This window comes from Anopheles bellator, chromosome 1 (genome assembly GCF_943735745.2).
Source record: "Anopheles bellator chromosome 1, idAnoBellAS_SP24_06.2, whole genome shotgun sequence".
Taxonomy (NCBI): Eukaryota; Metazoa; Arthropoda; class Insecta; order Diptera; family Culicidae; genus Anopheles; species Anopheles bellator.
This window is the reverse complement of record NC_071285.1, coordinates 6,736,914-6,758,002: the sequence shown is the minus strand read 5'-3', so window position 1 is coordinate 6,758,002 and position 21,089 is coordinate 6,736,914. Positions and strand designations below refer to the sequence as shown.

The following is a 21,089-nucleotide window of genomic DNA, read 5'->3' as shown; positions in this document are numbered from 1 at the left end:
ATATATATATATGTATATTTCGAAGGTAATATATCGTAATCACTTTGTTCACGTTTGGAGCGACAATGTTTTAACCCGAAAAAAGTCCCCTCGGCAACTGTAAATCGTGCGCGCAAAAAGGGACACCTCTCACGCATCAACAGCCACAATTGCCATCATTGGCACGGATTTTCAGCACGCCACTTACCGTCAGATGGATGATTCGCCTTGTGAATGTTGTTTTCACGTTTTGACATTTTTAAGATTGCAAAGAGGTTCGGTTTTTATAGTATTAAGAAAACTCTCCTTTTGCTGCTCGAATCACGATTCAAATGGTGCTCTTGAAACGATCAATCACACACTACGCTCTGTCGTGCGCGCAAAAATCTACGATGCTTAGCAGCTTAGATACATTAACACAACTACCAAATACTACCATTTATAATACATTGGACAGACAATACAAGTCAGTATGCACAGAGAAAACTAACACGTTTAAGAATCGGACACAGAAGGCTAACACACACCCACTGTCAGCTAATCAGACAGCCATATCGGCCGTCCGATTAACTGTCGGGTCAATCGCGCTACCAGCCACCAGAGGCCGCTCCACTGCCCGTGCATCTGCGCGAGAGACCGATCTCGCTCCAGTTCTCGTGGTCGCTCGTCTGGACGGATCGGGTGAATGTCCTCCGATCGGGTCGAACGCAAGGACCGGCGCACAGTGGGGAATTTGTATGGGAAGGGCGGACATATTTGTTTTTAGGAAGAATCTGTGGACTTTTTTCAACGTTTTTGTTTTATTTGCATGTGTTTTGATTAAATTCAACTTTTTATGAGTAATGCACGCGTTCAAGTACATTAAATAGGCTTTTTTCGTTATTTTAAGGTTTTTAAACGCCTTAAGTATGCAATCTGCATTACACCAAAAAATTTAAAACATTTTTTGAAGAAGCAAATATCGAATTTTTGCTACAAATCGAATGCCTTGTGAGTTTAAAAAAGGATATGAAATGATCAAGGAGCTTTACCCACTCCGTTTGTGGGAATTTTGAAGCAAGTAGTTATTACCATCCGAAGTATCCAACCCATGAACTATTATTTAAACGTTTGAAAGAATACTTATTAGTGTATGTCTTCATCCAACCTTAAATCGATGTTATCTACTTGGTTAAAAACATGATCAATCGCGACATCGTCACTAATGTGTTCCTCCATGATTAAAAATTCTTTTACTTTATCCGGAAAACTAAGGCTGTACTTGCCCTCTAACAAATTTTCAAGTTCCACTAATCTTCGTCGCTTTTGTCGCTCACCAAGCACCTCACACAACTTTCGTGGTCTACCTCGACACGGATCAACGTTTTCGATGTTTTCACAATTAACACTATCCTTGTTCACTGCGACGAAATCAGTAATGTTTAACTCGCGGTTTAGCCACGTTCGAGAAATTTGATCAAACACTTTTTTGCTGCGAGCAGCTTTGAAGTATTCATGTTTTGCTTTCATCAAAATAGATCTGATGCGAACAGCAAGCGTTCGCTTATTGAGCTTAACTGCTCCAACTTTTTCAAGAATAAAATTGATTGCAATCTCAACATTATCTTTCACTGAACGAGAAAACCCGAAGAGATCGACGATTTCTTTAATTTTGATAACAACCATGTTGACTATTCCGAAAACGAATTGGAACTGCTTTACAGAACACGAAGGTGTTCTATATATACCACATCTTTCATTAAAACGACTACCTTAAAATGCATATGCCCAACAAGAAACACCCATACTGCTCATCAAAAAGGCATAACAATCGCACAAGGTAGAATTCTATACCAACGTATATTCTGAAACACTATGTATTAGCAAACAAATATGTATTAGCTGCAAAGACTACATTCGGTTATTTGAATACAAGATAGAGATTTTACTTAGTTTATGCAAATAATAAAAAAGCCATTAAGCCAATATGTTTTGTATGGCCATTTCATATACTACAAAAGACCAGGCGCCTCCTCATGCATCGGGAATTGTTTTCTTAAAATAGAAATTTGCCAAACGAAACTTACAGGAAATGTTTAAAATTGTCTAAACTTTAATTGTAATGTCTCGTTCAGGCTGTACACCGATATACATTTTTTTGCTGCATTACCGAAGTTGAAAAACTGTATTTTTTTCTACTTTTTTATACTAATTCCCGACAAAAATGCACTACCAATGCAAAACGTAAACATTTAATTATTTCATATGAAAGAAGGATTTATTACCTTTCGAATGATGTGTAATATAGATACATTACCATCGCAGAACTGTGCTAACGATCGCGTTAAAGTAGCTGATAAAAGTTAGTTTAAAAGAGCCATTTTCATCACTCTTTCGACTTTGACAGAAGAATTCTCGGAATCTACACAACATGGAAGGCTAAAAATTTGGATTTGCCATAGATAACTTATCTATTTTAGGCTAATATAATTAAAACCGTCAGTTTCTTTGTTAACTGAAGTTGATTTATGACCGCCTTTTCCCCACTGTGCGGCGCCTCGTTGAAAACGGATCGCCAGGGACTTGGATTCGACAAGTGACCACGAGAACACGGAATTTTTTAACCGCTCTTAAAACGCTTGCGAAGTCGCCCGTTTATACGATAATTAGTTCAGAATAAAGCGCGTTCAGAAAACGTGGACCTGTAATGGCTAGGTTCTTTCTTTATGTAGATTTTACCTGGCGCGGCTATGTCGCCGGCCAGGAACGAATGACACACAAGTTTTATGTTTGGTTTCTAATTCGTTACTGAGCTTTATTCACATTTTGGTTCGCTTTTATACCTTTATGAGGTCCTGGCGTACTCCAGGAGGAGCACACACTCGATACCTCATAAGTCTATAAAAGGGTTAGATACTATGGCTATGCTGCTTAATCTATAGGCCGCTGTCGACCGAACATGGTCGATCGGGCAACTGATGCCGGCTACAGACCCATAAGGTCACGAAAGAATCATTCGAAAAAGCAGACCCCCCAAAATGCAAATACTGTGGGGAAAAATAACAGTAAAACACTTACTCTGTGACTGCCGTGGATACGCAGTAGAAAGTTTATCGAAATAAAGTCATCGATACTGTTTTTTCACTCCCAACCAGAAGTATAAATTAATCGGTATTAATTAGTTCGGTTAATCGTAATTAGTTAATCGGTAATTAATTGGTATGAAACGGACTTTGGAGAACGGAGTTGCAATTCCCAAAGCGTTCTAAATGACACCTTCGGCACCGTTATCCTTCTGTGTGTTCTAGTGACATCTTCTAGGAGGAGGAGTGAGGAGTCTTCAAATTCTTGAACTTTTCATACGTGAACTCAGAATCTTGTCAGTGATAGTCAAATTTCATACGTGAACTCAGAATCTTGTCAGTGATAGTCAAATTTCATACGTGAACTCAGAATCTTGTCAGTGATGTTGTCAGAGTCAGTCAGTGAGTCAGAATAATGTTGAGCTCAAAGGAGACAGAAATGGGCTGCAGATGCGCCCTGTGCAATAGAGATGTTTTGCAGTAGTTTTCCTATTTTTCTATATTTACCTATCGAATCTCTGTACATTTTTAACAAACAATCGATGTTTCTTGTCCATAACACATCAATGAACGCGTATCGTGGGTGCCAAAGCAAAAGACCCGAAACAAACATTCAGAAAACTTTTGTAGTTGTATAGCAAACTCGTCTCCTCGTTGGGTCACAGAACGTGGGCCAATCTATCCATCCTCCCTGACTGCTGAATGTTGCCATGTTGGAAAGCCGGTCGGATGCTCAGACGGAAGCGGTGTCCTCTCGGTGCGTGTGGATCCCATCGTTCGCTTGTGGATTGCAGTACAGTTTGAGCGCAGACCAGGATCTAGTTAATCAGATCGAAAAACGGATCTGCCGCAAAGGAAACAAAATTATACCTTCTTCAATACGAGTACACACTTTCTACCTTTACCAATGGACCGTCTATTCACCCGAAAACGAGTTGTCGTAATAGCCACGATAGAATTACACGAAACAAAAGTTGTCATAATTAATAACCCCAAAACAGATTGGATTGGACGTGAATGTATATCAGTATCAGCAGCTGAAATTAAACTACAAAAATAATAAACACCTACATACACTTTAACATTTCACTAGCGGGGAACTCACCTAGCAAAACTCGGTAGAAAACAGAGAAATTTTCATAAGTGTAATTCCGAAACAAACGAGCCAAACATTGGAGCTGCAAAGCAAAGTTACTCTAATTGTTCCGTACAGTAAATACATAGAAAACGATAATACAGCTGGGTATGTATGTTACATCAGTTCATTGTCCTGTCCCTGTCCCATCCCAAACAGACCAACCCGTTTACTGCTCGAAAGAAAGAACGAAGGCTACCCCATTGGGTTCGAGAATCGCTCAAACAAACGATGTTATCATCTTTTAATGATCGTCATTTCATTATTTTGTGTGAACGAGCTATCAACTCCTTTCTAAAACGACGATGAGGTACCGTGCTGAATATTTGGAATTCCTTGCCCTCGGCAGCACGTGCGTCGCGGTCGAACCAGTTTTTCACCGCCTTGGAACCCCTAATAAGGACTGTAAGCAAGGGAAAGCGTTCGTGAACCTCAACAAAACGCACCCCCTTATCTTCGGTCGTCTCGGCCATCGAACCGCCCAAATTTCCACCGGAAAGCCCAAAGACCCAAAGTGCAGTGTTGCACCCGCCTGGCCGGCATCGGTTTCAAGAATGTTGGCGCATGACGCATCAGGCGCACGACGACGACGTCCTTCCCGTGCGTGCGTCCGATCGGATGATTCATAAAACGGGTTCAGGTTCGCGGGGCGGTTTCGTAACGATGTGATGCGGCGGTGGTGGCAGACCGAGCCGAGCTTTCGGCCCGAAGCGGTCACCCAGTCTTTCGCCGTACACGATCGCCGACGGTTGTGTGGATCGCGGAGTGTGTCTGTGCTGAGGAGATTGTTTTGCTGGCACCGCTTGCATTCTGGGTCATTTTACGTGCTGAGTAATTGTTTTACCGTGTTCTTTGTGGGGGTTACGCGATCGCATCGCAAGATGCACAGAAGGTGATTTTTGTCAAGTGTTGTCAAGTGTGCGATTTTTCGGTTTCAAGGTTCGTGATCGCGATGGACCGTAATCGGAGCTCTCGGTTCCGGGTTCCGGGCCTCTTTGGCGGACGTTTTGCTTTATGATCTATGAAACCGGTGCGCGATTTGCTGTCAATGTGGAACTCTTTCGAACCGAACTAGTGATGTTTATCTTATCAACCGTTTTGTAAGGTGCCTGTGTGCGTGGCCATTCACACGAGCTGCCCCGTGTGTTTGTGTGCGCCGGATGTAAGATAAATTTCAATTTAATCATTACACTCTTCACAGACGGGCGGGACATAGACAATTGCGTCTTTCGTGCGGAAACTAACGGAAGGGGCGCCGGATGGTTGATGGTTACGGCTGCGGTTGATCAGTTGACGGCCCAACACAATGGAATGTAACTTTTTTGTAGTTTTACACTCTGTCGGGTTGTTTTTGCCCAATGGCCAATGGCGCCGGCGCTCGGTGAGAACCTTTCTTTCGTGTTCCAAACCCACGGCGCCGCGACGTAATCAAATCCCAAAGCTCGATGTTCTTCGCCCACGCCGGCCAACCAGACGGGGCGACGTGCGTACATAAATTGCGCCGTTTGCTGGTGAATTTGAATGAAATTAAGATAAGACCGAAATTGCGCACGGCCCGTGTGTGGGACTTGTCGCTGCCAAAATGGCCCGCTGCTTATCGAGTGATGCAAATGCACATGCACCGGACAACAGGACTCCCCACGCTCCCGACGTGGTTTTCTAAACGAAATCCCCCCCATCAAATGGATCGAACGATCGGAAGTAAACAGATCTTTTGGAACCATGTTCTTGGCATACTGATTGATTTGAATGGGCCCCAGAATTCCCGGTCCCGGGCTGGACATTGGATGAGTCACTTGCTGTGTGTCCAAGAGAGGACTGCATCATGGATAAACAATAAACACAAGCCGGGCCGGGTCTGGGGCTTAAGGCGAAAGCATTTGTTGGTCGAACGATAAGACACCCCGAGGGCCGAGCTCGTCACATTCCAGCTGGATGAGTCTGCTGTGGCCGTCGCCCGCGGATGATGGAAATACGGTCGGTCAACGGTTCATGGCTGACCACGTGGTAAAAGGGCACCGGAATGACGCTGTGGACACGGCGGCGGGTCGGTGGCCCTCAAGGATGAATTTTCGCATTTCGCACCTCCGTTCGCAAAATCGAACCGAAAACGAAAAGGAACTAAAGTGCAGGCCGGAGCAGGCGTGTGGTTGCACCGACGACAGCTGCAGCGTTGCGTGTGCATGTCATTCCGTGGCCGTGGAGGTCGCCGCCGATCGACGACGTCGATAGTCTTCCTGAAGGCGACGGCGACGGCGAGATCGCGAGCCGTGTCTCGCGAGAGCTCTACAATGTATGTAAACTGCGTGGACGTGGAAGAAAAAAGGGTTCACAGAAAAAGTTAAGGTACGGCGGTGCGCCCGGTGGCTTCCTTGACCGATCGTGCGCGTGTCCACTTTTTCTAAGGTCTCCGATCGAAAAGTGCCGCCGCGTCGCTTATGCTGCCGACGGCACATAAACAAAGTGTCGCCCGACGTGACAAGGCAAACAGGAACACGGGCGGCGATGTGATCGTGAACGATCACGCCACGATCCCCACAAGAAAAGCGCCCAGCTAACGGTTTACGAGGGGCAAGCAATAGATCCAAACCGCACACCGCAGTTTTATTGCCATCGAAGCGTCTTCGGGAAGCGATCGTCCGGTGCACAGATCGTTTAATTAATTAATCATCCCGCGGCCCGCGGTAATCGAGTTCTCCGCGACTTCGTGGCGGCTCCAAGCAATCTGTCGGCGAGTCCGTTGGCGTTCCTTCGAAGGTCGCGGCAAGATGTCACGCGGTCGCGGATTGCATTGTTCGCAGCGAAACAAAGTAAATGCCATTAAAATATGATTAAATGCGCCCTTCCTTTGCGTTGAATTGCCAGCTCGAGCCTTGGCTTGAGCCGAGCCCGGAATGCGCCGTAATTAGATTGGAGTATTCGCTTCGTCCTTGCGCCGGCAGCGATTAAACACGGATTCAAACACGCTGCCCGCTCCACGGTCAATTAAGGCGAAATCTGACCACGCGAGGAAGCGTGCATTCCAGCGCCACTCATTAAGCTCCTTTCCACCTCGGTCTCATTAGTTCTGGAAATGCCGATAGCTTGAAGGGAAAGTTAGTCTGAATGGCCAACCGAGGGGCAATGGGTGGAACTGGAAACAGAAATAGACACTAACCGTGTAGGAAGCGCAGCGCAGCTCAATGAGTTCATTCATCCAGCCGTGCGGCGAGAGAATCGTGACCGTCCGTGACCGGCCGAAACGAACCGAACCGAACGATGGAGACAGGCCACTCGCCGGAAGGTGAACGACGTCGTCGTCGTCGGCGGCGGCGCTATCCTTCCCCCACGGGCGGATGGAATGTTTCACCTCCAAAAGCTCGACCGATCGTGGCCGTGTTCGATCCGATCGTGCACTGTCACAACAGCGTGTCACAACACACGCACCTTATTGATCCTCGCGAATCATGCGCGAGAGAGCGACAGAGAACGATCGTCACCCATATGTTTGGGGTTTTTTTTTTCGGTTCCTATTGGTCACGCTCTGCTTTCCGTTTCGCGCCGTCAAGGTCACCGTGATCCCCGGGCCCCGGGTGACTTCAAATTCGCCTCGTCTTAGGACGCAAGGATCAGTGCCCACCAGCAGTAATCAAACACATCATTCAACGTGCCGGAGCGTCAGGCTGCCCGGCAGCCAGTCAGCCATTAAACAAAACTCGCCCCTAGAGGTCAACTGGTGATCGAGGCCCAGCACGCGGCCATTAGCGCCGGGTCGGACAGGTCGGTCGGGCCTAATTTGGAACATGGGTTTATGATTTGCGGAACAAGCGACTTCAGTCAGCCAGCCGTCCGTTATGGCGCGTAATTCACCCGGACTCCGGAGTTGATGATCGTCGCGCGTCAAATAATTATTCAATTATCAGGTGTTTGACTGGCGACCCGGCACCGGCTGGGCTGGCTGATTGACACCCGGCTAATGCTGCGTCCGGGCTGATAATTGTCGTGCCTAATTTCTGGCCGCCACCTCTCGGAACGGCCCGTAATCGACGTTGATGGGCGATAACAGTCTGATAGTGGGTTGTTTAATAAGTTTTACGGTTCGATAAGCAAAGCACAGTTTTTATGGTTTGAAATACACTGTATTACTCAGTGTGGTTTCCCTGAGCATCAATACATTAATCAATACAACATCACCCTTGAAGTGAGAATTTTGTTTGGTCTGGAAACAGATGGAAGTCGCTAGCTAAAAGTGGAGACAGAAACCAATTCAATCAAAACATTGAGACGCCTAGAGCTTCTACTAATTCTCTTTTAGTTACTCGAACGAGTCCTTATACACTTTCAACATTGGTTCATAAATTTCCTTTGCCTTTAAACCTTGCAAAAATAAAAATTCAAACACGGTACGATACTTTACTTTTTCCGTTGTAAAAAAACGGTGACACGTCGATACTAAATGGCTTGTAAAAAAATAATTAAGTGATCGATTGAAATGAAACGTTCTTATGACCCTCGTATGTGCGTTTCGCAGTGTCGATCATGCCACTTGAGGTTTCTGTAGCCAACATCTCGGGCACAACGCACTTCATCTTGATCGCGTTTTGTCCCATAGCCCCGCAAACGATGACGGTGCCAATTGGTGCGAAGGTTCAAGGTATCATCTGACGCTTGGCTGGGACCCCACTGGTGCGGAAACTTATTGCTGTCATAATGTGTCTGTACAAAATTGGGATGCCATAAAACAAAACATTACCCCCCACTGATGGCCGGTGCACTGGAGGGCACTCCCGCGCACCAAGAGCTATGCAGATGCAGGCAGCCGCCGCGGTTCCTTTTTTGTGGCGGAATCGAGTCGCAGCTGTCACCTGGCGGCCGACCGTCAGCTTGTCGGATCGCTTACGAATGCTAAGATCAAGGTGTCTCGTGGCGCGCCGCGCGAACGGCGCCAACGGCGTGGCTTATGCTGAGAGCACGATCAGTGATCGTGATCGAGCAATTTTTCGCTGTCACTTGCTTAATGGACGCGGGACGCAGGTTGTGGAATTCATAATGATCAGCAGCGCGCCGCCGCCGCCGCCGCCCGCGACTCTTGCGGGAGAGTTAAGTGCGGGTGTTTGGGCATATTTGGGCATAAAACCCGTTTCACCCCACCGACCGATGACGAGACCGGCTCCACGACGACGACGACGGTCAAGGCTAGGAAGACGGAAGATCGGTTTGTTTACATTTGCGGGCAATCAGGACGACGGACCACGCGCGCACGTCGATCACCGCGCAAAAAGCGGAGGCCAACTTTGGCCGTACCGGCCGGCCAAAGTCGGGGCCGAGGACAACCCTACAACTCGGTGAGGGATGCCCTAGCACAGGGTGACCATTTTTGGGCACCGCTCGCTCTCGCCGTTTCCGGGGGTTCTCGGACGATACGCGGCCGCATCGAATCCATCGTCCGCCACGCAAATGATCCGAACGCCCACGAGCGAGCTCCCTTCGGTTCCCAGCGGGTGGGGCCCTACCGCTCGGGAATCGGGATCGTTTTATAATTACGACTCGTTTATGGGCCGCGCCGACGACAAGGAAGTCGCCACGCGCCACGAGAGACCGATTTGAATACCCGTCGTCGTCGTCGTCGGCGGCGGAACCCTTTGGGCCGCAACTTCCAGATCTTCAAACGGCATCGAGCCGCCTGGCACCGGCATTTGGTTTATGGATGTCCACCCGGCCGACTGACTCGGGCTCGATTTATCGTGCATTGGACCGTTGGGTTTTTCCGTTGTTTACAATATTTCGCTCCGGCGACCGAGTGGAGCCACGATGATAAAGAAATGTCCATATTTGGCGAGTCCAGTCCGGTCGGATCGGTGTGCAGATATTTTATTAGTCACGAGCTGCCTCCCGAGTCAAGTACAGACCGAGATCGCGGTGGCTCGGTATTTAGAACCCCATGAGATGATGCCACGAGATTGGGCTTTTGAAGGCCACAAAGTGCCCCAGGAACCTCTCTAACGGCATGTTAATCGACTTCGAGATGGGATCCTTTTAAAATCCAACGTTTTTACTGCCGCGCCGGAATGGCCAACTCGCTCGGCCAACTTATGAAGATATCGGCGTCGTCAAAGTGTTTTCTGACGTCGGAATGAAATGTAACCCCCGGCACGGGTCGATGTCTTTATTTTCCCGCTTGTCCGGTAGTATCATCGCGACGATCTTTATGTCCAACGGTGTTATTGCGAAGCTGGTGAGTTGTTTTCGTCAGACTGGCTGTGAAGGTATTAAATTTCGGCGATCGACAAAGAACAGAATATTGAATGTTGCCATTCGCCGCCACCCGATCGGATGGCGCCAGTGTGGGGATGTAGTTTGTGGTGTAAAAAATAAAACCTAGATACAGAGCACCCCAAAAAGGAGCCACCCAGAGGTCCTTGAAGCTGACCCGAAACGGTGTATTTTGGCGCTGTGGAAATACCGTTCCGATCGACAGATTTAGACACGAATTCGAATCTGCCGTTAAAAGGCTCATCCCCGGCCGGTCGTTGGCCGCAAAAACCCGGGGCGTCCCGTAAATGGTGTGCCCCGTTGGAAGAGGTCCTGGAGGTGGCCCGAAACGTGTTTCGAAACCGACGGACTCCTTTTCGGTAGAACCTACCGAAACCCGTTGAAACCGTGTTTGGTCACCTGCCCAGGGTAGTCCAGGGTTCCCAACGATGGCGGTGGTGAAATTAACCGATCGATCGACACCACTTCACCGTGCCCAGACTAAGCCCCACGCTGCTTTCTTTTTACTGTGGCCGATTGGAAGCCGTTGGAAGTTATGTGGCGATGATGAGAAAACCGTAAACGGTCGAGCCATTGAGCCAAAACTTTGTCACATCCTAATGGCCCGGCCAATCACGTAAACGAGCCTGCAAAATATGAGTCCGCGGTGGTCCATGTTCACGCACAACACCGGCGACAACTTCGGCTGCGCGGCTTCTCAACGAAAGTCGTCCTGACCAAAATCTTCTCATAATCTCGCGTTGCGTACACGATCGCGCCGGTTTAGCAGAGATTGTGGTCAGCGCCGTTTTTGGGGTCGGGGTGGGCGGACGAGCATAGTCCTCCGTCCGGGGGGGGGGGGGCTGGTGCGAATTGTGGTGTGGTGCGTGCGTGGTGTTTAGCAATTAAAAGTGACGCTTAGCCGGGCCAGGCCGGGAACACTCCGGGGCCGCGATTGGACCGGGCCATCCCCTAATATGGTTGGGACCGGTGGTTGGTGAAACTTCTGGGGCCGGCGTTAGTGTAACGAGTCAAGCATAAAGTCAGTGCGCGTGGTAATGTTCCCGTAACGATCTGCTCCAGCTTAGAGAGACAGCTCAATATATGGAAGAAGTGGACAAACAGGAACACACGTTACGTACCTTATGCTAATTAAGCGCTCTCCGTTGGCCGATAATTCACCGACAGCTTTTCGGAACCTACCTTAGAGTTTGCAGAAGTTTTAAACGAAATAAGAATCTTAAGCCGCACTCGAAACTGTCAAAACAGCTTCGTGGCCTACTGGATCGTTTCAAGTCCCGCACGATTAGCTCTTCGCACGATGGCGTACGATTCGGCCAAAGGCTCCATAAAATGTGCCTACGCCTCTAACGCCACGCAATAATGTAAAACTAACCAATTCACATGGCCCATTTCTGCCATTACTTCGAACGCACTGCTTTCGATTCAAGTTAAGATAAGCCGTTTGATACAGTCGCTGTCACACTCGGCTCGGCAATAGAGACCAACAATCGACGCCTACTACCAGCGCATATTGCCGCAATCGCCGAGTGCGTGCCTGGGGTTTGAATTGTTCGCATCACAGTAGCCGTTGTGACATCATTCACATCAGCACCGCCGCAGTCGTGGGAAAATCATAGGCTTCGCGGATCCGCATCCCAGAGCTCTTCGCATACGGCTGCCGGGGGGGGGATGCGCAATCCGATTAATGCCGTTGCTCATAACTCACACCGTCTCGGCGCCAACGAATCATCGAACAGCTCGTTAGATAATAGGGGGCCACCGCCATAAATCGTTGTTCTCGAACCTCGTCGGCCCCCGTACTTATGCGTGTGTCTCTTCTGCAGCCCACTCGGCGGCACAGGTGTTTTGGGAGTGAATCGCGTAATTCGTCGCGGCCTGTGAAGGATTCTAATCGTGCCTTCGCAGCTATCGGGGTTAGTGTTGGCGCGGAGCTCGCCGGAAAATGAGCTCGCTCCGAGCTGCCCGGTGATCCTGCTACGTGCTGGCCTGCTGGTGACAGGAGCTCGGGGTTTGGTGAACACGAAGAGTGTGTTTAGTGCAGCAGTGGACTAAAAGAACTCGAACAGTGAAGTGAACGGACGAACTACCGTGGCCGAAACTGAAAATGGCCACCTTGCTGAAGAACGTTACCAACAGCATTTGGCATGCGTTCAACGCGCTGCAGCAGGATCGCGATGGGTTCGTCAGCAAATCGAAGCTGAAGGTAAGAGGTGCTAAGTGTCTTTATTAAACAATTTGCTAGTTCCATTTTGCGTAATTACAGGTCACTTATTTTACGTTTTTGAGTTAAGTAGAATTTGTAGGTTTTCTTACAGGTTCATATCAGGTTCACTCAGAACCGTTTTTCTAATTTTATCTGGGCGTTTGCCTACGTATTTACTGGTAACCCTGGTTGTAATATTCACATTCAAAAGTAACACACCTTCTTGGGAGTTTCTTGCACCAATTCAATGGTCCCATTAGCACCTAAACATAATATACGATCGTAAAAGTGGAGCCGAGCCCCACCGAGGAGGCGCCCATTAGGCGCTCATCACTTCCTTATTGCTCCTAGCATCTAGAAGCACCGATTTTAGCTCACCGTTCCGAGTGGTTGAGTCTCCCGCCGGCAATTGGATTAGCTTCTTGAGCTTAGCTCAGGATTTACACTCTATTAAGTTTCGAAAACCATAAACGCGGTTTCGTGTTGCCGCCTTCCGGTTTTGGGTTAATAAACACCGGATTTCTGTTCACCAGCCGAACCATAACCTAATTGCTTGTTTCTTGACAGGTCTTGACGGCCAACGTGGCCACGCTGCTGGACCTGTACGGTGTTGAGCGTGGGTTGGACCACTTCCGGTCGACGGCGACGCTCAACTTCGAGCACTACCGGTACTACCTGGCGCAGGAAGTGTTCGCCGGCGGCCTCTCGAACGATCTACCGCTGGCGGCGTTGCGAAATTATGAAACGAAAATCGATGAGGTAAGCACCTCTGGAGAGGCCCCTCGGTTGGGCCCCTCGACGTTGCTCGACCTAAAGTTTCTCGTTCCTCGGCCCTTTCCAGGTATGCTGGCTGGTCTGTCGCCGTAACTATGTGACGAACGACGAGTGTTACACGGAGGAAGCGATCTACCGGCTGTTCCGTATCTTTTGCCTCGTCGCCGACCTATCGGTGGACCCGGCCGATCCGGACAACTACACGGTGAAGATTCACCCGCTGGAGGCGCTGATCATCGTGAAGCATCTGCTGAACGCGCTCGGGTTCAACTACGAGGCCGATGGGCGGTACGACCATCTGCGCCGGTCGACCTGCGAGGCGTTCGAGTTTGGGGAGCTGCTCGAGTTGCTGCGGTTCAAGCAGCACGACAAGGTGAACGATTACCGGGAGTCGATCTGCGAAGCGATCGGTGACATGTACCAGACGCTGATCGAGGACGTCATCAAGAAGGGCTGTCTGTATCGGCGCGGCTACGTGCTGCCCACGTTCCGGGAGTACTTCTTCGTGTTGCGACCGTGCGAACTGTCGTACTACAAGCATCCGGCGGATCGGGAAGTCTGCGGTACGATCGTGCTCGATTCGCGCTTCATGGTGAAACCGAGTCAGCCGAGTAGCTCGGGCCGGCACGAGCGTGTCCAGCGCTTCACGCTGGTGTCCGGCGATCGGACGTACGAGTTGGGGACGCTCGATCACAAGACGCGGCTCCAGTGGATCGCCGCGCTGCAGCTCGCGATCACGTACTCGACCGGTCGGGATGGGTTTCAGCGCGATACGGTCAATCGGCGCCGGCAGGCACGCGAACTGGAGCAACGGCGCCGGCTGGAGGAGGAACAGGTGCGCAGTCAGCACTTGCGCCGGCTCGAGGAAACGCACGTGCAGCTGGAGCGTGAGAAGCAGGCGCGGTTGGCGGCCGAATCGCAGGCCCGTCAGTACGAGGCGGTCGCGCGGGAAGATTCGCGCCGGGTCGCCGAGCTGGAGGACGTGAAGCTGTGCCTGGAGAAGATGTTGGAGGACGAGACGCAGGCGAAACGGGACGAAGAGATTGTCCGAGCGCTGCAGGCCCGCGTGCTGGCGGAGGAGTGGGAAAAGCGCGAGGAGCTGGAGCAGCTGCAGGCGGAGCAGAAGAGCCTGCTGGAGCAGGAGCGCCAGAAGCGGATGGAGTTCGAGGGCCGCCAGCAGCAGAACGAGGCGAAGCTGCACGAGGCGCAGGCGATGCTGCGCCAGCTCGAGGAGGAACGGATACGGCTCGATCGGGAGCTGAAGCTGGCGCGCCAGAAGATTCAGCTGTCCGAGGACAACAAGGGCATCGTGGAGGCGAAACTGCAGGTTGGTGACCGGCACCACCGGTGACCGGCGCGTGACCCGGTACTGAACGAACTCTCCCTTGGTCCCTCGTTTCAGGCCATGTCCCCAGCCTACCGCGGTGGCAGCGCGGGCGAGTTCATCATCCGCCGGACGCAATCCTTCGTGGCGGCCGATCGGCCAGTGCTCGTGGCAGGCACCAGGGCATCGAGCAGGTTCAGCTAGCCGCGAACTTTTTTGTATACATTACGCCTAAGGACTAACCATTCCCGACTAGAGTAACACGATGAGATGAATAAACTCCGTACGTAACGAAGTGGCGCGTTAGGCCATCGGGTTCTGGACCGACATCGAGTAGAGGCCGGACGACTTGGCCCGCACCCCGAGCAGGCGATCGTTGCGGATCGCATTGCTGAGGTTCGCCTCGACGCAGGTAACCGGCCGCCGGCGTTGGCCGTTCGGGCGGAACCGAACGGAACCTTTCCGGGGGCCGGCCTCGCCGGTGTCGCCCTGCATCATCTTCTCGATCGTCATCGAAGCCGGACGGCGCGTCAGCAGATCGCCCTCGTACGACTCGACCGGTCCGCCACTGTTCACGTTCACCGCGATCAGGTAGTCCTTGAGGTGCGCCTTTAGCTGCTCGTTGCGCTCGGCCAGCTGCTGCTTTTCCTCCCGCAGACAGGCCACATCGATGCGGGCCTTGTTGAAGCGCATCCAGAAGTTTTCGAACAGCTCGGCCGTACCGAACACTTCCTGCTTGAACGTTTCCATCGTACCGAGCGACGTACCGTCCCCCGGGTCCCCGGCCTCGATCGCTGACCGCGATCGCGTCGAGTCACCGCCGACGTCCCTGACGAACGGCAGCAGGTCTTCCGATTCGCTTTCGTACTTCTTGCAGAACGTCGCGATCTGCAGGATGGACTTTACCTTCTTCAGCATCGCCTGCAGGTGTTTGATGGCCGCGTTGCTCGCCACGGCCAGCGTCTTCAGCTGCTCCTGATCGAGCCGGCAGCCCAGCTCCATCTCCTGCTTCAGGTTCTGCACTCGTAGCTGCAGTTCGGCCTTGCTCCGCGCCATCTGCTTCATGTTGAACTCGTGCTCCTCCTTGAGCGTGGCCAGCTTCACGCGCAGATCGGCGATCTGATCGCTCAGCCGAGCCACCTCGGCGTAGTGATCCTGAATGTTTTTCGTATCGGTCGAGTCCTGATCGCGCAGCGTGTTGTACTCGTTCCGGTACTCCTCCGTGTTCCGGAGGTACAGGTTCAGCACTCGCTGGAACTCCTTCCACAGGCGCTCCATTTCGCGCTCGCGCTCTTTGGTGATCATTTCCAGCTTCAGTATCATCTGCCGGGTCGCGACCAGGGGGAAAGAATGAAGGTCAGCATGAGTCGGGCAGTGTCGGGTAACAGGTAACAGGCCCGTCAGTCGGTTCAATTAACTTGTCCGTTTTCACATCATGTCCCCAAGGTGCGCTCCATTGTTGTCGCCCCGTTTTGACAGCTGTGCTGTGGGGTGACTATAACCCACTGTGGCCATCGTTTGAATGGGTATAAAAAGGCCACCCGAACCAGGCGAGTGGGGCAGTGAGTTCTACTCCGAGGTTCCAAGAATGTACTCGGCGTCATTCTAGTCGAGTCGAGAGCGATGAAGCGATGTCGCGGAGTACTGCTACTGGCGGTGCTCCTAGTGGTCATCCAGAATGGCGCAGAGGCACTCCGGTGCCGTACGAACGATGGCCCCAGCAGTGAGGACGTGAAAAAGATCATCCGGATGTGCCTGACCAAGATAACGAACCCACAGTCGGAGACGAACCGTAGTAGCGACGAGTACCCGGACTATGACTCCTCGTACGCGGACTCCAGCGAGGAACGCCAGGAGGAGATGTCTTACTCGAAACATCAAGGAAGGGGGCACTTTGAGAGCGATCGTGGAGGAAGTAATGGAAAACGGCCCGGGGGGCAACAATCGGCGGACAATCGGGACAACCGTGGCCGCGGGGATGGCGATCGGATGAGGCAGGATCGTCGCAATGGACGTGATCGGTATGAGCAGGAAGAGCAACAGATGTGGCGCGACTACGGAGGACGAAAGCACAACCGAAGAAGGCGCCAGTACCCAGCGATGGGTGGCAGCGAGTGGCCGTACCGTGGAAGGGCCCCGGCGCCGATGCCGAGTGCCGACGGTGGTGGGAATGGGTCACGTAACGGGTCGGGATCCCTCGAACGGGATCGTGCCTGTCTGATGCAGTGTTTCTTCGAGCAGCTACGGACTACGGGCACGAACGGATTGCCCGAGAAGCACAAGGTGCTGCACGTCATCACGAAGGACATCCGAGAGCGGGAGCTGCGCGAGTTCTACGTCGACTCCATACAGGAGTGCTTCCACATGCTCGGCCTGGATAGCCAGCTGCGGGATAAGTGCGACTACTCGATGCGGCTCGTGACGTGCCTGACCGATCGGTTCCAGTCGAACTGTAGCGACTGGGACATGGAAGCGTCGGCCATGTTTTAGGTGTGCCTGGGTCGGGGGTAGCGTATAGACTTCAGCACGTTCTGGGCACACTGCTATCCATTTCAAGGGGGCCCCGAACTGCATGCAATCTAATAAAATGCATTCCGCCTCAATGCGGTCAAATGTGCGCGCTTTCCGGATTCCGATACTTACCGAGTTCTTTAGCTCGTCCTTCTTCAGCATATGCTCCTCGTCGTTGCGCAACCGATCGGTGCGTGCCTTCTCGGCCAGGCCGTAGAAAACACACTCCAGGTCCTTCTGGAGACCAAACTTCTTGCCCTTGTACAGATCCATCTCACGCTCGTAGTTTTCGATAATCTCTCGCTTGTCGAGCTCGTACAGTTGCGCCAGGAAGTCTACCCGATCGTTGTGGATCCCTAAAGCGGAAGGATCATATAGAGGTCATTGAAAAGCGGACTAACGGTCCCGGACCCGGTCGCACCTACTTATGATTTTCTCTACGCGCTCCATGTGCGCGTGCAGCATCGTCGAGTAGAGGTCCTCCGATTCGTCCAGGTCGCAAAGTAACCGCTTGATGACCGCGTTCTTGTTCTCGATGCACTCGGTGCACATCTTCTCGACGGCCTCCACCTCGTCCTTCAGCTCCTTGCACTTGATGTTGCGCAGTATCGTGCGCCACTCTTGGTTGATTTTCGCCAGATTGAGCCGCGCGAAGGCATCCTCCTTTTTCAGTTTGTTCTTTCCGGAAGGGTGAAGCAATTTCGGGGGGTCAGTGGCAGAATCAAGCAGTTAACGAGCCCCAAACCCAACCTACCTTCATAAAGGTGGCAATGAGCTGCTGCTTGCGGCGCCGCGCTTCTTCCTCCATGTCGGCCCGGTGCTGCAGGTAGCGTGCCCGCTCCTCCTCGGACATTTTCGCCAACTTGTTCTTGTTTCCTCCTTTTTTCTTGCCCATTTTGAATTCGGTTGGCCACTCTTGCGATGGTCAATTCTGGAGTCTGGAACCTTCAGTACGAGATGCTCCTGTTGGACTAACGCAAAGCGGGCGTGGTGTTTTACTGCCATAAACAAAGTCAGCGCCGGCCCGGCTGTTGCCTGGTAACCGTTCACGCGTTCGCCTGATTTGTTCACAGAATGTGCTCGAAATCGACCCTCGATGCGTTGCTGGAGCCGAAGGATGGCGAAATCGGTGAAGTAGACTTCGTTCTTCAGAAACGTCGTGTTGACGAAGCGTTCGAAGAACTTTTGGGCGATTTGGAAACGTTCGAAAGGGTTGAGGGGCACCTACAGGAGCAGCAGCCAGAACTGTGGAATCTGTTACTCGAACCAATAACCTGTGGTCAAAATTATGAGAGTTTTCAGCAAACCTTGAGGAAGCTGGCCAACTCGGCTCCCCAGCAGCCACCGGAAGGACAATCGAGCTTGCTGCACTGTATCACTGGCAAGATACGAGCCATCGGCGAGAAGTCTCTGCTACGCCCCGGGAGCCCACCGGTACGGATAAAGCACCGTTCCGAGCAAGAATCACTGCACTGGGTGCGACTGATAGCGCGCCAGGAAGCGGAAATAGATTCACTGTCTCGAAAGCTGGCCGAAGGCGAGCGAAAGGTTGCCGAACGGCGCCAGCAACGGCGTGACCTTAGGGTGCGAAGCGATCGTGAGCTGGACGATCAGTTGAACGCCTCGCAAGCGGACCTGGTGGAGTTACGTGTGGCCGGTGATGGCCGGATACAAGCGTTAGAGCGACAGCTGGCCGCTGAACCGGACTACAGCACCGTACCCCAATATCTGGCCAGCTTGGAGCAGGCGGACCAGAAGCGGAAACGGATCGCGAAGCTCATGGTGCAGCTGCAGTTGTGGATCAAAAAGTACGACAAGTTTATCGGCGAGCCGATGAAGGCGTTGGAAGAGTTGGAAGAGCGCGTGGCTGGTCTGGAGGGCTGGAAAGCGACGGTCCTAGAGCCCCAGACGGACCAGCTGCGAGAGTTGCGCCATCAAATCGAGAGCCTTGAAGCGATCGCTTTGCAGGAGAAGATTGAGCAGATGCGGAAGCTGCACGCGGTACGGATTCTTCAACGGGCCTGGAAACAAACGTTGGAGCAGAAGCGGACCAAAACGAGCAAGAAAGGGACGAAAAAGGGCAAACAAAAGAAGAAGTAGAATAAAGCTCGAGAACATCTTCGGTTCTTCGAGGCAATAAATGTTATCCTTGTTGGGAGTAAGGGCTTGATTCGGAACGCTCCTTCTGCGCATGGTTCGTTGTCACTGGGAACTCGTTGCCGCGTTCTTGTTTATTTCGGGGGTGCAGGGCAAACTTCTTGAGCCCCCCGTTTATTCGCAAAACTCACAACCACGAGCAATGGGTGATAGTTTCGAAGCGGTCTGTGCCGACGATTCCGAGGAGGACGTGGCCGCAGTCCGGGCAATGGTTGAGCGGATAACGTCGGAGATAATGGCCCACGGTGAGGAGGAGCACGATTCCTACGATCCAGAGAGCCTCCAGAAGGTGGAGTTCCACGTGCAGATAGGGCGCGTTGGTACGATTCTGGGCGAGATGACCCAAACGCTCGAGGTGCTGTTTTGTCTGCCGATCATCTGCCGGAACGACGCGCTGATGGACGAATGTTTCACGGGCGATGATAAGAGTGTGATCAAGTTCCTGAGTCAGTACATAGCCTCGAGCAGTGGGCCCGCTGTTTCGAAGGAGGACATTGACGTAAGGGGCTGTTTGCCGGTCGGTTTCGCTGTTTAACCCGTTTTGCCTTGCAGATGGAACACCTGAAAATTCCGTCCGGCCAGTTGATTGAGCTGGCTACGCTTTTGTCCAGGAAGGAACTCCACGCGGCAACCGTTGGCCACGTGAAGCAGGTACGCGGTGCCTTGCACGCGAATAATTTTGCGGTGGTGTGGCTCATCAGGGACGTTTGTCTGTTTCCAGTTACCGGGAATTTATAGGCGCTTCCTGTCCAACATTCGCGAGTTTCGCAAGTTTACCATCAACAAGATGAAGTTGACGGCGCAGAAGGACCTGGCGAAGGAGAAGATCCTGCATCGCCTCTGGACGCGTAACGAACGCAACAAGAAGGAGATCCGTAAGATCGAGGACATTCTGGTGTTGAAGAAGGAGAAGCTGGAGGAGTCGGTGCAGGAGAAGTATGCCGTCATCGAGCGGTGTCGCCGGGAGCTTGCCGAGCTGGCCGTTCAGAGCCGGGAGCAGATCCTGCAGTATATGTGAGCTGCTCGGACGAAAGATCACAGCGCGTTAGTGACAACGATCTTCCTTTTGCCCAGGGATGATTCGGATCGGCAGATGTATCACTACTTCGAGAGGAGCGACCAACGGTACGAGAGCTTGCTGGAGGAAGCGGCCACCACCACGAAGACTTACCAGCAACGGCTCCAAGAGGACCTGTGCGTCGAGAAGGCGAACCGGTTGAAGAAGATGAAACTTACGCTGCAGCTACAGTCGTGGCTCCATAAATACGACAAGGACGCGGGCGAGCGAACGCAAGAGTTGAAGCAACTGGTGGCCACGCTGAACACGCGCCAGCAGGAGTACGATCACTGGAAGGGCAGCACATTCGACCCGCAGGAGAAAAAGTACGTAGCACCGACACCGGGTTTGCCTGACTGGCAGGATCTGATTTTGGGATCTCTTTGGCAGATACTTTGACGCGATGGAGGAGAAGCGTCAAATCGAGATCCGCGAGCAACAGGAACGGATCGAGGCGTTCATGATGAACCGGGCGGCCAAGGTGCTGCAGCGTGCGTGGCGCTCGGTGGCGGAACGGAAGCGCAAGATGCGTGGTAAAGGCCGCGGCCGTAAGGGCAAGGGCAAACGGAAGTAATGCGTAGAACGCTTCCCTCTAACAATGAACTTAAGCTTCAAAAAAGACTAATATTTAC

General features: G+C 51.8%; 4 protein-coding genes across 5 annotated transcripts; 3 read left to right on the top strand and 1 right to left on the bottom strand.

Annotated features, from left to right (window-relative positions):
- Positions 1-4,912: 4,912 nt before the first annotated feature.
- Positions 4,913-14,977, top strand: LOC131216323 (switch-associated protein 70-like). Of its 2 annotated transcripts, none has more exons than XM_058210777.1 (5): positions 4,913-5,007; positions 12,255-12,634; positions 13,202-13,393; positions 13,476-14,735; positions 14,811-14,977. In XM_058210777.1, exons 2-5 carry the CDS (start codon positions 12,536-12,538, stop codon positions 14,934-14,936), a joined length of 1,677 nt encoding a protein of 558 aa, XP_058066760.1. In that variant the 5' UTR covers positions 4,913-5,007; positions 12,255-12,535; the 3' UTR covers positions 14,937-14,977. The 2 variants fall into 2 exon arrangements, with proteins under 2 accessions (XP_058066760.1, XP_058066758.1); XM_058210775.1 differs by having other exon boundaries at positions 4,945-5,068.
- A 58-nt stretch (positions 14,978-15,035) lies between these two features.
- Positions 15,036-18,138, bottom strand: LOC131215525 (dynein regulatory complex subunit 2). The gene is made up of 4 exons (XM_058209918.1): positions 17,998-18,138; positions 17,669-17,921; positions 17,376-17,599; positions 15,036-16,055 (listed from the first exon to the last, which is right to left on the bottom strand). The coding sequence occupies exons 1-4, from the start codon at positions 18,136-18,138 to the stop codon at positions 15,036-15,038; spliced, it is 1,638 nt and encodes a 545-aa protein (XP_058065901.1).
- Positions 18,139-18,317: 179 nt separating this feature from the next.
- On the top strand, positions 18,318-19,343 carry LOC131215502 (uncharacterized). Its single transcript, XM_058209896.1, has one exon. The coding sequence runs from the start codon at positions 18,318-18,320 to the stop codon at positions 19,341-19,343; it is 1,026 nt and encodes a 341-aa protein (XP_058065879.1).
- Positions 19,344-19,542: 199 nt separating this feature from the next.
- Positions 19,543-21,031, top strand: LOC131205376 (dynein regulatory complex protein 10-like). The gene is made up of 5 exons (XM_058197450.1): positions 19,543-19,899; positions 19,953-20,051; positions 20,122-20,414; positions 20,475-20,783; positions 20,848-21,031. Exons 1-5 carry the CDS (start codon positions 19,543-19,545, stop codon positions 21,029-21,031), a joined length of 1,242 nt encoding a protein of 413 aa, XP_058053433.1.
- Positions 21,032-21,089: the final 58 nt, after the last annotated feature.

Coding starts and splice junctions, on each gene's coding strand:
- LOC131216323 (XM_058210777.1), top strand. CDS start 12,536: ATGGCCACCTTGCTGAAGAACGTTACCAACAGCATTTGGCATGCGTTC. Junction 13,394..13,475: donor ATGAAACGAAAATCGATGAG/GTAAGCACCTCT, acceptor GGCCCTTTCCAG/GTATGCTGGCTGGTCTGTCG. Junction 14,736..14,810: donor TCGTGGAGGCGAAACTGCAG/GTTGGTGACCGG, acceptor CCCTCGTTTCAG/GCCATGTCCCCAGCCTACCG.
- LOC131215525 (XM_058209918.1), bottom strand. CDS start 18,138: ATGGGCAAGAAAAAAGGAGGAAACAAGAACAAGTTGGCGAAAATGTCC. Junction 17,922..17,997: donor TCATTGCCACCTTTATGAAG/GTAGGTTGGGTT, acceptor CCTTCCGGAAAG/AACAAACTGAAAAAGGAGGA. Junction 16,056..17,375: donor AGGACGAGCTAAAGAACTCG/GTAAGTATCGGA, acceptor GCGACCCGGCAG/ATGATACTGAAGCTGGAAAT.
- LOC131215502 (XM_058209896.1), top strand. CDS start 18,318: ATGTGCTCGAAATCGACCCTCGATGCGTTGCTGGAGCCGAAGGATGGC.
- LOC131205376 (XM_058197450.1), top strand. CDS start 19,543: ATGGGTGATAGTTTCGAAGCGGTCTGTGCCGACGATTCCGAGGAGGAC. Junction 20,415..20,474: donor GAGCAGATCCTGCAGTATAT/GTGAGCTGCTCG, acceptor CCTTTTGCCCAG/GGATGATTCGGATCGGCAGA. Junction 20,784..20,847: donor TTCGACCCGCAGGAGAAAAA/GTACGTAGCACC, acceptor TCTCTTTGGCAG/ATACTTTGACGCGATGGAGG.